Source organism: Prinia subflava, chromosome Z, assembly GCF_021018805.1.
Source record: "Prinia subflava isolate CZ2003 ecotype Zambia chromosome Z, Cam_Psub_1.2, whole genome shotgun sequence".
In the NCBI taxonomy this organism is placed as follows: Eukaryota; Metazoa; Chordata; class Aves; order Passeriformes; family Cisticolidae; genus Prinia; species Prinia subflava.
In genome coordinates this window covers 65,971,811-65,986,468 of record NC_086283.1, presented here as the reverse complement: position 1 = coordinate 65,986,468, position 14,658 = coordinate 65,971,811, and the positions used below count along the sequence as shown (strand labels likewise).

General features: G+C 51.4%; 1 protein-coding gene across 1 annotated transcript; it reads right to left on the bottom strand.

Moving 5' to 3' along the window:
- Positions 1-280: 280 nt before the first annotated feature.
- Positions 281-11,568, bottom strand: LOC134564544 (serine/threonine-protein kinase PAK 3-like). The gene is made up of 13 exons (XM_063423439.1): positions 11,563-11,568; positions 8,568-8,605; positions 8,057-8,179; positions 7,640-7,733; positions 6,993-7,173; positions 6,020-6,083; positions 4,790-4,838; positions 3,510-3,622; positions 2,858-2,975; positions 2,102-2,201; positions 1,468-1,664; positions 745-882; positions 281-370 (listed from the first exon to the last, which is right to left on the bottom strand). Exons 1-13 carry the CDS (start codon positions 11,566-11,568, stop codon positions 281-283), a joined length of 1,311 nt encoding a protein of 436 aa, XP_063279509.1.
- Positions 11,569-14,658: the final 3,090 nt, after the last annotated feature.

Sequence of the window (14,658 nt, the reverse complement as noted above, 5' to 3'; positions counted from 1 at the left end):
TGTGGCCAGGAGGCAGTGAAGGAAGAAGACCTTTGCCCACTTCCAAAATGGGCCACCAACCCCATCCATGGGTCTTCCCAGCCTTAAGAAACACCTGCTCCACCATTCAGAAGCAAACTTAGAGCTTATTCACACAGTGAGAACAAAGGCAAGCTTCCAACATAGTGAAGATTTATAGTGTTTATTTTGACTATTAATCTAAACAAACTACAAACTACACACTACAAACTAGAAACTACCAACTACAAACTACAAAGAACAACAACGGCCTCTTCCAGGGCTAGTATCTCCTGTCGGCCGTGAACTGCTGTGCTGCCATGATGAGAGGCGTCAGGCTGGAGGTCGGCTTGGCTGAGGTTACAAACGGATGCTGCCCAAAGACAAAAAGAAGAAATGAACTTCTACTTTCCTCTCAGGCTAAACAGCCTTTTTCTGGCTACCAGCAAGGTGCAGAAATGAGGGCACTCCATGCACCTCTGTCTCCTTGCTATGTGAGGCAAAGATGGCTCACAACCCCACCAATCCATTAATCCAGATGTCTTCAGTTTAAGGAGATTTTGTCCAAGTGACCTTAAAAAGCTCCTCCCAACCCATCCCAGGCCAGGATTCTCCTCCGTTTTCCTTGGAAAACTCCCTAGACTGGAGATTCTTAGGAGCAGGGCCCACCTGACCCCTTGCCCTGGAGCAGACGAGGAGCCCCTGGCAGCGGGCAGCAGGCACACCCTGCAGCCGCTTGGCCTTTACCTGCAGAAGCTCCTGGGCAGACCAGCGCCTGTCCTCGTCTGTCTCCAGGCAGCAGTGCAGGAAGTCTCGCAGCCAAGCGGACTGCTGCCTGGGCTTCTGCAGCCTCGGCCTGCCCCCGCTGCTTATCAGCTGTCGGACCTAGAGAGGAAGGAAACGCCACGCTGCACCTGTCTCCTCTGCACCCAACCTGCTCACACACACCCACTGGACAAGCTCCACGCTCCAGTGGCGCCTTCGTCCCTGCCAGAGGGTGGGAGATGCCTTTCCTCCCCCAACTAAAAGAACACAAACCCTGAGGCAGCCACAGGCAGTCCAAAGTGTGCAGGCTCTTGCTTTGACCCCTGATTTCACTGCTTGATGAAATTAGGAGCGCACCTCCATCAGCAAAAACACACTTTGCTTCTTTGTGGACTGACACCAGCTCCACAGGCACTTTGGAAGAGGGACTTTAGTCTAACTCTCCTGTTCCCAAGGGTTATTCCATAAAATGCAGCTTAGCACTGCCCTCTGCTCCCTTCAGAACAGCTCCCATCTAGGAAAAGGCATCATGATTTTTTTGTGTTGTTTATGATGAAGTGGCAAGGGAATAATCTGGACAAGAAGCACGAGAGGCTCTGCAGTCTGGCACCTATTGTCTTCAGGCATTAACAAGCTTCCCGGGCAGAAGAATGGGGGCAGATTTTGTCAGTGCCTGCAGTACTGGTGGGAGGAGTTGCAGCGTACCGTGCGGGCGGTTTTCATCAGGTGAGGAGGCGCTCCTTCCACCATCTCGATCCCCACAATGCCAAGGGACCAGATGTCCACTTTGGGGCCATAGGGCTTCCTGGTGAAAATTTCTGGCACCATCCAGTAAATAGTCCTGACAGCTGATCTCCATTTGCTCTGCTCAGCAGTGAGCTGAGCAGCGAGGCCAAAATCAGCTGTGGAGAAAAAACCACTCTGATCAAGCCAGCGGGAATTAGGAAAGCAAACAATAGAATTCCCCACTCTACCAATGTCCAAGAAGGCAGGGTTCAATCCACCTGCAAAGGGGGCCATGCTGGCGTTCCTCACGCCTGCAGCCGAGGAATGACGGAACTGGTCGCTTGCCAAAAGCCCCCACTTCCAGATTGTGCCTTTTAGTGCCCTGAAGCTTTAGACTGCAAGTGCCTTGCTTGGGCAGGGACACACACAACCCAACTTGGCCACTGCCAAGACCTTCTTCCCAGCCACACCTCCCTGCACCGTGGGGATGTGCTCTGCGCTTGCAGCAGGGCAGCCTGCACTGCCACAGGCACCCCTCAGGGGAACTGGCAGCCACCCAAAGGCAGCCCCACACCGCAGCCCACCACGGCTGAGCCTGGCCAGCAACACCCACCCAACTTGACAGATCCGTCCAAGCCCAGGAGAATGTTGTGGCTTTTGATGTCTCGGTGGATCACTTGCTGGCAGTGAAGGAAATCCAGGCCTTGCAGGCACTGAGAGAGGAAAAAAGAAACATCAGCCCAACAGTTCCTCATCTGATTTCATCCCACAGGCAGGGAAGGGGCACATCTGCGAGACTGACTTGCTGGGGGATGGGGAGCCATGGCAGGACAGGCTGCTGGCAAGGGCAAGAGCCATGAGGACAGCAGTGCCTTTCTAAGCAAGGCTGCATTCCCTTTTGAAAGAGAAAGGGCAAATGTTCCTCTGGCCAGTGCCCTGCAAACACAGACTGAAGGAGCACTGCTGCAGTGGATGTGCTCTCTCCAGCCAGATGACAGCAGATGCTTTTACCAGCACCACTCTGGGTGCAAGGCTCTCCTTCAAGGCTGAGCTCTGTGAGAGTTCTGTGAGTATCTCCTGGTCTTTGTCACTGGTTTCAGACTCTGCCACCAGCACGTTTGCTCTTACAGGGAAGGAATATACTACACACAGGCTCCAGGCAAGTGTTTAGAGAGGCAAACACAAACAAACACACTGGAAGAAGGGCAGGCACACTGGCAGGCACCTGAGATGTTCTTGCTACTGCCAGCCATAAGAGGAAGGCAGAAAGGAAGCTTGGAAGATGAAATCCCTCCTCTCCTTGCTACCTATTGGGAATCCTGCTTCGTATCCTGCCCAAGCCACGGGAAGCACAAGCACCATCCCTTACCTCTCGAGAGACAGCTGCTATCTCTCCTTCTTCCATCTGAGTCTCCCTGATGACATCCTGTAAAGAACCTCCGTCCATGTACTCCATCACCAGCCAGAGTTGTTTGCCCACCAGGTAGCTGAAAGGAGGAAACGACAGCCTGGAGATGAATGCGCATGCCTACATGACCTGATGGATTCTTGTTTCTGTGACTATTTCAGAGCCAGACAGGAGGAAGTGAATAGTCACTCACTAGGCTCTACAGGGCTTGAACTCTGTGCAGTCTAAAAGACTGCAGGGTAGCCACACCAATGCATAACTCTGGGAAACAGGCCAAGGGAAATGGGGTCTGCAGTGCTTTGTCAGCACTTAAGACCCATGGGAAAAAAATCAAACCCTAAATCCAACAAAACAATGTGCCGAGAGGGCAGGGACTTTGAGGCTGTTGGCTCAGAAAGATAGGGCCAACTCAGGCCTTTGAAAGCACACTTAAACTAGGTGTGGCCAGGAAAGATTAATGCAGCCCCAATGCAATCTCCTCCCAAGATGCTGTAGATCAGCCCAGAAAAAGGAATTAACAGCTCCATCCTCTGCCAGCGACCAAAGGAGTGCTTGAACCTCTGGTCTGCAGCATGTGAACGACCCTGCTCAGAAGAACAGCAGAACCACTCACCTGTCTACATAGCTCACAAGGTTGGCGTTCTTCTTGTCGCGTATGACCTGGATTTCATTCACGCACAGTTCACTGCTGCTCTCTTGCAGGAGACTGATTTTCTTTATGGCCACCTAAAACAACATGGACAACCATGAACCAAAGAAGTCTGTGGCACGAGACCACAAGGGGAAGGTGGAGACAGTGATTTTAGAATGACAGAGCTGGGCTGGGACAAACTGCCTGGTGACTGGACATCAGAGGAACTCAAAGCTGAGCTTGCAAGAGCCTCTTACACCTCTTGCTTGGGTGCCAGTCCCAAGACACAGAGCCAAAGATCCTTTCTCTGGTAAACCTTGGAGAAACACAGTCTAAACTGTCCACCTCAAAGCTCTAACAATACTACTGGCTGTGCCTACTGTCTTCCCCAGGGCCTTGTTTCATCATGCCCATTTTCCTTCAAACACCTCTTGCAAGCAAGAGGCTCTTTTGTGCCAGTGAAAATGGAGCAAAACTGCTGGGAAACCTTTGGCAATTTTAGGGGGTTTGATCATTACTCCAGCAGCCACTGGCATTCTCATTTTCACAACAACAACAAAGCAAACGTAGTGACATGAAGGAAAAAATGCTCTCCTAAAAACATTCTGAGGGTTACCCCTACAAGTACGTACTTTCAGGAAAAAATGCTGTGATAAAAACATCATCAAGGACACCTCCAAAAAAGACAATCCCTGCACTTTCTCACTTCAGGAACTTTCATTTCCCTCCACTAAAACACTTTGTTTCACACCACTGACACTTGTAATGGCTGCCTGACTGTAAAAAGAAATAAGCCACACCTTGATCCTCTAGCGATACACCCTGGGCCCTGAGCAGGCCTTAGGCCCTTGAGAGACTCCTTGCACATCTCTCTCTCACAGCACACTTCCAAAAGGCAGCACTGCACGTGGCTAAGGAACTACCCCCACAATTCCCACGTATTTACCAACAGCCAGAAAGGAGAATTCAGGAACCCTGAGCTGCAGCCCCAGGAGCAGTGCCATGCAGTAAGACACCACCTGGGCACTAAGACCCAGCTAGCGTCTCCTCCTCTGAAAGACACCGCTTGGCCTCCTGGCATTCCTTGGGCCAGCTGAGAAGGACACAAGCTGGCCCCACTGTATTTGGCAGGCAGACACTGCTCTGCACTTCATTTGCCTTTGCAGCAAAGCTCTACCGGCGACCCAAAGCTCAGCCACAGCTCACAGCAGAGGGGAGGGCACTCGAGAGCTGCAGAAGCTGCAGCGTTGCTTGACGCTTACCTCTTCTCCTGTGGCAGTCTCCACTGCCATGCACACGGTGCCGAAACCCCTGGAAACAAAACAGCAGCAGAGAAAGGAGAAGTCCTTTAGTCCCTGCAAGTGCAAGTCACCGCGCTCCAAGGGGAAAAACCGTCCTAGGGCAAACAGCAAATGGAACACGACAGATACTGCTCTGCGTCCTTTCTCCCTTTTCTCTTTCTGTATCTCTGCATGTGCATTTTTGTGCATTTGTTTGTATCTGTGCATGTGCATTTTTCCAGGCACACACATGCCACCTGGACCTTCTCACACCTCTCCTTGAAGTCCTCCTGCCAAACTGAGGCACCACCACACAGGCCTTTGGAGAAGCCACAAGCCATGGAACACCCATTGGAGAAAAGCCTCTAGACACAGATCCTTTCTCCAAGGAGCTGGCAAGGAAAGTAGTCTCCCTCCACAGAAGGAGCCATCGGCAGCTCCTTCTCTTTGGTGCTCCAGACACAGGAAGGACTCCACTTTTCCAGTGAGTTCTTGTACACTTGTCTCCTCACAGAGGAAACGTTGCAAATCAATCCCATTTACAGGCAGCAGAGCTGTCTTTCAAAAGGGAATGGCTGGCTGGATTCTTTGCAGGAAAGGCCTAAACCCCACAGGATCCACGAGCGGCTCTGCCATAGGCAGATGATGCCTTTTCCTCTAGAGTGCATTGGCACTGAGCATTCCCCTGAAGCTTTGGCTTTTGCCTCCTCAGCTACAAAATACAGCTGCTTCTTTCATTTCTGCTTGTGGCTTCTCCACTAGATGGTGGTCATCCTGACCACTGAACCTTGTTTCCCGCAAAATACTGGAAAGAAATGGTACTGGGAGCTGTTCCCTGACAACTCTCAGCTGCTAAGTTGGCCTTTGAGGCCATGAACTCTTTCCTCCTTTCATTCCCACATATTCTCTATTCTTCTGAGACACACAAAAATGGTTTCTCTTAAGAAAAGCGGCAAACAGGTGCAACACGCTTGAGGGACAGGAGATCTGCCACTGCTGCTGTTTGCTGCAGAAAAGACATTGCCAGCATCCTGGGGTCTTTGCCGTGCCTTCCGACCACAGCTATGAATGCTGACCGGTACGGAGAGATGGCAGCATCTCAACGCAGTGTCTGAACGGCTTTGGAGCTTGCCTGACGTTGCCCTGGGGAGATGGGACACCAGCAAAATACCCAGTCCCTCCCTTGGAAGAAGGAACTGTGGCTGCACTCACCCTTTGCCAAGAGTTTCCAGTTCTGTGTATTTAGCCTCGGCATCTCCCTCGCTCACCAGCATCCCTGTAAAAATCCAAAGGGAAGATGCTCACTTCAAAACAGAGATCCCACCCTGCAGCAGATCAGAAAGGGCCCTGTCAACTCAGTCACTCGCGGAACAGCAACACCACCACAAAAATGCAGCAGCAAGGCAAGCAGCTCTGCAGCACAGACACCCTGCACAACACTTAACAGTCTAAACTAAAATCTAAGCACGTGGAGAAATAGTCAGAGGAGACAGAGACCAGAAAACTGTAACTGAGTGAAGTGATTGTTGTCTGCAAACATGAAGGGTAGCAGGAAACACAAAACTTTTCTGTTCTTGGCAATGAACACTCTGTGACAGTCAACAAAAGCTTTAATCCTTGCAAACATCAAAGGCATCTTGAGTTCTGCAATCAATTTTCATCAACAGCTGCCCTTTCCAGAACAGGAAAAAGATTGCAAGGTGCTTCCAGCAAAGGCCTGATCTCCACCTTGAAGCAGGACTTTGCCTAAACAATGCCCTTCTGCCTTTCAAGAGCAGCAGCTCATGTTATAACCTACTGTGATGGGCCTTAGGAATGAGGTCCCTCAGCCTTTAGGACAGGCTAAGTTCTGAAGATGACCTTGGCCATGCCCCACAGGAGCTGGGCCCTGAGAGCTCCTTGAGGCCTACTCATTCTCCAGGTCACAGCCTCCTGCTCAGCCAGAAACAATCTCTGGTTTGCCCCTTGCCTTTTGTACTGACAAGCTCAGCCAAAGCCAAGCTGCCCTCGGAGGCACGAGCAGCACCCCGGTGCCCCCTCACCACCTCAGAGCACAACAACAGGTCCTGCGTGCAGGCCTCAGCACCTGACACTCAGCTGAGGAGGAGCAGCAGGCGGACACCTCATGCTGGCACACGCACACACGAGGCACTGCTCCAGCAGACAGGGATCACACAGGACATACTCAGCGTGGCCAGCCACTCGTCCTCTGTCCTCTCTTGCAGCTGCTCTCTGCTGCCACAGGAGCTGCTCGTGCTCCAGGTGCACGAGCTGCTCGTGCTTGAGTTTGCAGCTTGGCGACTGGAGCCTTCTTCAGAGCCTGCAGCTGCAGCTCGTGCAGGTGCCAGGACAGAGGAGGTGGAGCTCTGCGACAAGAAATGAATTTGGGTCACAAATGTGCCTGCCAGAGATGCCACCCCAATCCCATTCCAGATGCAAGCTCCTAGGAAGAAGCTGCTACCCACATCCAGGGCTCTTCACCACCCGGCTTTTGCTGCCCACTTCTCCAGCCCAAGGCAGAAAAGGCTGAATCCAAAGGCTGCTTTTCCAAGGCAGAAAAACTGACACCAAAGACACTGCTAACCAAAGTCAGCACTTACTGATGTTGGCTGCTGAGGCTCTGGGCTGACAGCAGGGGCAGGTTCATTGGCACCTTCCTCCTCTTCAGCCTCTTCCTCGGATGCAGAGGCAGCCAGAGCAGGTGCTGACACTGCCCTTATGCTCTGGGGACAGACAGCAGCATGAGGGACAGCAAAGGAGCTGTCATTCACAACCTTATGGACATGAACCTACAGGCTCCACTGCATCTCAGCTACTCCTTTAGGTACTGACAGCTGCATTGTGGAGAGGCCACGTCCCTCCTGGGGACAGTGTCTCCCCCATATCCTGCAAGGCTGTGAACTGCATCTTTGCACTGCTCTCTTCCCTGAGGACAGAGAACCTGCACAGCCATTGGGCACAATGGGCCCCACTTGTACCCCAGGAGCATCCAAAGACATCCTGATGCTACCTCTTGTCTCTTGCTGAGACAAATTCATGGCTCCTGTCAGAAAATAGTGGGAAACTGCCACCTAAACATCCAAGTTCCACAGTGCTTTACCAGGCCTCACTGGCTGGGGGAAGGGCTGTGGAAGGGCTGGAAAGATTCCAGCCCTCAGCATTTCAGCCACACACAGGAGGTGCTGACCAATTAGAAATTCGCAGCTCTGCTTTGCTCCAGCCACAGGGCTACCCAGAGCTGCCACTTACTGATGCTGGATGCTCAGGCCCTGCAGCAGCAGCAGGCGCAGCTTGGCGGGCATCTTCCTCCCCTTTGGCCTCTCCTTCGGGAAGACACGCCGCCAGAGAAGGCTCGGAGGTTGGTTTTGAGCTCTGCAGACAGACCGCAGTGTGAGGGACCCGCAACCTTCTTTAGACTCAGCTCTCGACCCAGAGGCACTAAGGGAAATGGGATTCTAAGTAGTTCAAACTCCACTAAAATGGGCCAATTAGATGGGACTGCACTCCCTTGGAGAAATTCCACCAAGGCTTAAAGCACCAAGCAACCCCACTTTCATCAGATTGAAAGCTCTGAAATAGAACTGGAGAAAACAGCCAGGGATCCTTCTCCTGCTGCCGCTGCTGCTGCTGCAAAGAGCCTGGACTGGACAGTACTTTCATTCATCCTACCAGGTTGGCACTGGACTGCAACAGGCCCAGCTCACAGCTTGCTCCACAGCTGTCAAACTCCACTAACATGAAAGGCTGCTTTCCCACTCACCCAAGGACTGGATTCTCTCCAGGCACGGGCAATGTGGCCTGCAACACACAAGGGAAAAAGAACGGCATGCTGTAAGAAAACTGCCCGTGCTGGGCAAGCCCACCAAAAGGTCAACCCAAAGAGAGAGCATTTTGCTTTCACTACATCCCTCCAGCAGCAACCCTTGTGTCATCACACAGCAAGCAAGACAACAGCACAAAATACTGCCTTGTGCCCACCTTTTGTCCTCTTTGGCCCATCAACCCATAGAAACTTGTGACCCATAAAGTCCAAGTGGTTCTCTAACAGTCATTGCTCCTGCCCCACCCACCCAGCAGGAGCTATAGCTCCTCTCTTGCCCATACTTCACTTTTCTGAAGAGATTGCATGCAGCAATTGCCATGAGCTTGCTGAAAACTGTTCCCCAGAAAAGCTTCACCCAAGTCCCCCTTAGCCATGGTGGCAGTTCTATTGTGACACAGCACACAAACAGCTCCTGGGTTTGGGAGCATGCAAGAACTCTGTTGAAGTGTCTATCTCAGAGGTCTTTTCCCAGCTGATTCTGGGATTTCCTCACAGAGGGAATGGATCTTTCAGCAGACAGGAAATGTCAAGTTCCACAGTCCTATCCTGGGATGAGGGAATGCAGACAAGAAGATGCTTCTCCTCAGTCCTGGAGAGCAGCGCACAACTTTTACAAGGACTCCTGACAAGCTCTCCCAGTCTTCCCATCCTGGAAGTTGTCTTGCTTGAGACACCAAACTGAGGAGATTCCAGACTCCACTGCCACAGGCCATGCTGAGGTGGGAGTGGAACCCCTGCAGGCTTCACTACAAATGCTGCCCACGCTGTGCCGGCTAGAGACACCCCCTTCTGAGCTGGAGCTGTTGACAGCAGCTTTACCCAACTAAAGGCTTCTCCATGGCATTTTGGTTTCTATATGCTGCACCCAACAAACTTGTCTACTTACGGGCCAGGTGGGTGAAAAAGTACCCAGAACAAGCCACGGAAAAAGCTGTGAAAACTGCACCATACACTCTCTCCATGGCTTGAGCAGCACTGCTCAATCTCTACCAGACAAGACCTGTGTGGACAAACAAAACCACTCAGAGTCCTGTCAGGGTGCAGCCCGCGGGCAGAGACCTCGTCGATCAGCAGGTTCCGCCTGCAGTGAGCACGCCAAAGAGCTGCTCTGCACACTGAGGCCTTCTGTGCCTCGGCACGGCAGCTTTGCCTTGACAGTGCTGTGATGCGGCCGCTGACATCACAGTGCGGTTTGTGAACTCATGCACAGAGCCAGAGCTTCTCTACAGCTAACGCCAGAAAAACAATGCAAAGTTCTCCTCTGCTAAAAAGCAACACCAAAAGCCCTCCTAGTCTGCAACCTATTGCTCAAGGCATCTAAGAGTAACTCCAAAAACACACCAAGCCTCTATAGCCCACACTGAGAAGGAACCAGGATGTGAGGAAACCAAAAAGGAAAACAGGACCTTTGGCCACTCATTCTCTTGTGGAAATCTCACAAGGCTTGTTCCAGCTAGGGCTCTAAAACACAGCATCAAAGGAAATCACCCCTTCAATGACAGCTGGGGGACAAAACCTCAGGAAGCACTTTCGTAGGCCTTCTTCCTCACATGTTCACCACAGAACAAGGTAGCACATGGGTCTACAAAGGGTAAGATTGATGAAAACATGGAAAGCCAAGCAACACATCCACTGCCTACACGTCATCCTGTTGCTGCACTGCCGTGGTATTTCCAAGGAGCCTTACCCATCTGAGGTGCACCTCTGGGAGCTACCCTGGCCACATCCGTGCACCAGAGGGAGCTGCCTGTGTTTGGAAGTAAAGAAAGAAAGAAAAGAAAGCTGCAACACGCTGTGGGACAACTCAAAAACTGCTGGTTGGAGGAAAGCAGTGTGCCCAAATGGGCCCATCCCAGCAAAACTGGAAGTTGTGAGGCAGAGACCAAATGGATCAGGTGCTGCACGGGCTACAGGATGTCAGCCTTAGGAAAAAAGAAAACCTCTCAGGGTTCCTGTTCCCTGAGATTCTCCTCAGGGCTGCAGTTCCCCAAGGTAATAAGGCTTTCTCTCAGGGTTGCTGTTCCCTGAGATTCTCCTCAGGGTTGCTGTTCCCCAAGGTAATAAGGCCTTCAAGCTTCTCTTGCCCAAAAGGTCTCATGCCAGAGCCAGAGAAGACAAGCTGAGTCCTCCAGTGCATGTTTCCAAGGTTGTTTATTCTTCATTATCTCTCAGTTCTTTCTCAGCTCTGCCAGGCCTCCCTGGCAGGGTACATTATCTTAGTTCTTTCTCAGCTCTGCAAGGCATCTCCAGCAGAGCAGGACATCTGGCGGACTGGGGGCGGATCAGAGGGTCCCGGACCTTATATACGGTCCCCTTGACCCAACCACCATCCAAAATGTACTTTTTATTTACAAAATTTTGCCAATACGTACTACCCATGTTAACATGTCATTTCTACTCTAAACCAATCCTTGTAATACAATTCAGCAGAAAATGGGGGGAAAGAACAAGGAAAAGGAGGACAGTCCCCAATTTCTCCATCTTGCCTCTTCAAACCCATACACTAAAAATCCTACATTCCACATGTACACTCTGTGATAAACTAACTACTACTTATTTTGAATTCTCTCAGCTTGTGATTCTTCATACAATGTGGGCATTCACTCCCATGGACAGGGATCAGAGGCAGTGTCCTCCTGGGCTCTGTGTGAGGCTGGCTGACCCCCTTGTACAGATCCCAGACCCCCCCCGTCTGGTCTCCAAACCCTCCAGGGTGGCCTGGAGGGCCACCTGGATGTTCTAGACTCTGAGACACGTCTGCTGCAGAGAGTTGCAAGCACCAAACGGGGCAAACAATACCAAGTGCGGGTTCTGCAAAATTCTCCTCTGTTATTTCATTCTAGACCTCCCCACAATGTGCCAGATGAAGGAGCAGACAGGTGCCAGTCTCACGGGGAACAGGAGAAGGCAGAAGGTCAAGAACAGGACTTACGCCCATGGCTAGAGGAAGCAGAGGAATTTGGAAGGCAAGTGAGTGCTTGAGATGGCAGAGGCCTGCCAAGCTGCTGAATCCCAGAACTTTTGTGCTCTTGAGAACAACCCTTGGGCCTGAATCCCACTGGAATCAGAATGTCTTAGAGGGTTCAGCATGTGCCGAGGAATGGTTTACACTGCTCATTTTTTTGGCAATTAACCAGGCCATGTTTTGGAAAGGAGGAACCCAAGTGAGTCTTTGGAGCTTCCTGGAAGGAACAAAGCCCTTTGACAGCAAGCAGCATACCCTGGCTGCTGCACAGGAAAAATCACAACAAGCTGAAGACACCTGGATAAAGGGTTGAATACAATTGTGTGCTACGTTGGCCTGCAATAGCAAGGTCCTGGAGATGCAGGTGAAGGGGCACATAGTGTCCCTGTGTCCTGTTTCTGCATCCTTCTGAGAACCAGAGGAATCCTGCCTCCACCTGTGAGGAACTCAGCCTGGGAACTAATACTTCCTTTCTGCTTTGGCCTTTGTCTTTCTTTTCTCTTTTGGACAGCATTGCTTTGTAACATCAGCTGAGCCTGCCTCCAGCCTGGCTGACTGCACCCAGTCAGCAAAGGCACTGCAGGAAGCCTGGGGAGGAGGCACCGGTGCTCGAGGAGGCTTTATGCGCTGGCAGCCGAGCGCAGGAGCGGCAATCAGAACCCCGAAATCCTGCACTCCATGGGAAGATTGCCTTCCTCGTCAGCCCGCGCTGAAGCTGTGCAGTGCCCGGCGCTGTGCCTGCGCACGGACACTCCCGGCGCGGCCTTGGCGCCGCTTCGCCGCTGCCCGAGGCTCTCCTCCCTCACAGCGGGGCCCGCCCCGCCCCAGGCGCCCCCGGCGGCTGCCGCCGCTCGCTGCAGGCACGGAGGAGGGGTGGGGCCCTGCTGCTCGTCCTCTCGCTTGGCTCCCTTCTTTTCCACGGGCGAAGAAAGGAAGCGTTTCCCAACCGTGTGCCTCTGCTTTACTTTGTGCGGGCCAGAACTCTGCCCTGAAGGTGGCACCGCCCAGCTCTGAAAGGAGAACCAGCCCGTGGCACAGTGGTACCATCCCTGCCCAGACGGGGCTCTCTGGCACAGCAGCAGCAGCAGAGCTTGCCTTGGCTTCACCTGGGAAGCCAGAAGCCTCAGTACAATTTCAGTGTCCGCATCAGTAGGAGTAAAGGGATCGTGGTCCATTTTCACATTTTCCATTTCCTTGGATCCAAGAAAAGTTGACATCTTCAGACACAAGATTGCTTGCTTATTGCAGTCAGGGTGGAACATCTCATTCAGAAACATACCTAGTACTGTCTAATGGGGGTCTCATTACCCATCTGAAGTTTCTTTTAAAGACTTAGATTTCCATTTCTTTCAAAATTTATTCCTTCTCCTTACCACAGCTGGGGATAGAGCTCAGGACAAAGAAGGTTCTAAACGCCAGGTTATTCTCTGTCCCTCACGCTGCTGTCTGTCTGCAGAGCACCACAGCAGCAGCAGAACCTCGTCTGGCTCGCTCTCTTCCTCCAGAGGCTAAAGAGGAGGCAAAGAACAACAAACCTGCACGTGTTGTCAGTCCAGGGCCGGAGCATCCAGAACCAGTAAGTGGCAGCTTTGGTTGGTACAGTGCCAAGCTTTGGTGCAGCGCAGAGCTGCAAGTCTGTGATCAGGCAGCACTTGCCCTTTGTGGCTGAAGATGCTGAGGGCTGGAGTGCTGCCATGACCCGGCTCTTCAGCCTGTCTGTCCACTGACAGGTGGGAAATGGGATCTGAACTTCCACATTCAGAGAGCGCTCAGGCCCCCTGCTCCTCTTTCCACCTGAGTGTCACTGCAGAGAAACACGTCATCTTTCGTGCAGTTACAGAAGCTCAGGGTTCTCACTTCTTGATCAATCTCTGATGCAAAGGGCCTTGTTAAGAAGGTCAAAAGCACAGGGAATGTGATAGAAATTCTTAGAAAAAGTCACCCTTCTTACAGACAATGATAACCAAGTCATTCCCTGTCTTTCTCCATCTCAAATTCTTTCACTCCTCTACTCTGCTAGGTCATGCTTCTTCTGGTGCTTCCACTGAACTGCTTGTACTCTTGATTTGTACCAAAGCACAACAGGTGAAATCATGGAAACTGAACACAGAAACAAGCTACCTGTGTCAGACCATCTGCACGTTCTAGATCACTTTCAAGAGGTAGCTTGAGGAGTTTGAATGATTATTGCACAACTCTGCCTTTCTGGCTGCAGGCTCTGGAGTTCTTTTCTCTGAGTTCACCCAGGCTTGTATTCCCCAACAGCTCCTGGTACAGCCTCCTGTGCTCTTGGGGCACAATAGTCTAAATGAAAACCTAGCCAATGGCACAACTCTCAAGTCCACATGGAAGATAAAAGACAAGTTGTAAAGTTCTCAAAACATTTGTCCTGATTAGCTGCAAGGGTCTTGCTGCTCACAGAGTCTTGCAAGCCAAGAGAAGCTGCAGCTGGTGGCACATCTTGTGACAGAAGCTCAACCTTGCTCTCCAAGGAAGAAAGGAGCTCGAAAAGAGCAAACATGACTGTGGAAAAGATCCTTGGAAAACTAAAACTGCTTCACCAACAGGAAATGAAAATGGAAAGAAAGAATCCATGTTGATATGTAGCAATTCCTTGATTTATATGCACCCCTTTTCCGTGTTGCACAAGTTCTCCATCACATTAATTCCAAACTGATCTCACCGCAAAGACCCTTGAGTAAGCAAGTTTTAGACACTCTGCTATCATTAGCTACACACAGTTGGCCTTCCCTTGTTTTTCTTTGAAAGCAATGCTGGAAAGACCAGAAACATGCAAATGGAAGAGAGTGCAGTGCTTTGGTTGAGTGTGAGTTCTAGAGATAGGGAATAGGGCCTGATAGCATTTGACCCTCAGCAGGGACAATACACAGCAGCAACAAACGTGATTTGTGTGGCGTTGTGCAGAGGTTTTGTCTTGGATTAAGGTGGCAAAGTCGCCATGTTTAAACGGACTCGGGATCCAACCTGTTTTGGTTTTGTACCTGTGTCAATAAAGAGCAGCAGAAAGAAACCAGCCAGCAGTTTCTTTGCAGAGAGGACCTT

Excerpts from the sequence above, each read along its gene's own strand:
- LOC134564544 (XM_063423439.1), bottom strand. Across the intron at positions 2,976-3,509 it reads CTTGTGAGCTATGTAGACAG|CTACCTGGTGGGCAAACAAC; the intron begins GTGAGTGGTTCT and ends TCCTCCTTTCAG. Across the intron at positions 883-1,467 it reads TGATGAAAACCGCCCGCACG|GTCCGACAGCTGATAAGCAG; the intron begins GTACGCTGCAAC and ends CTTCCTCTCTAG.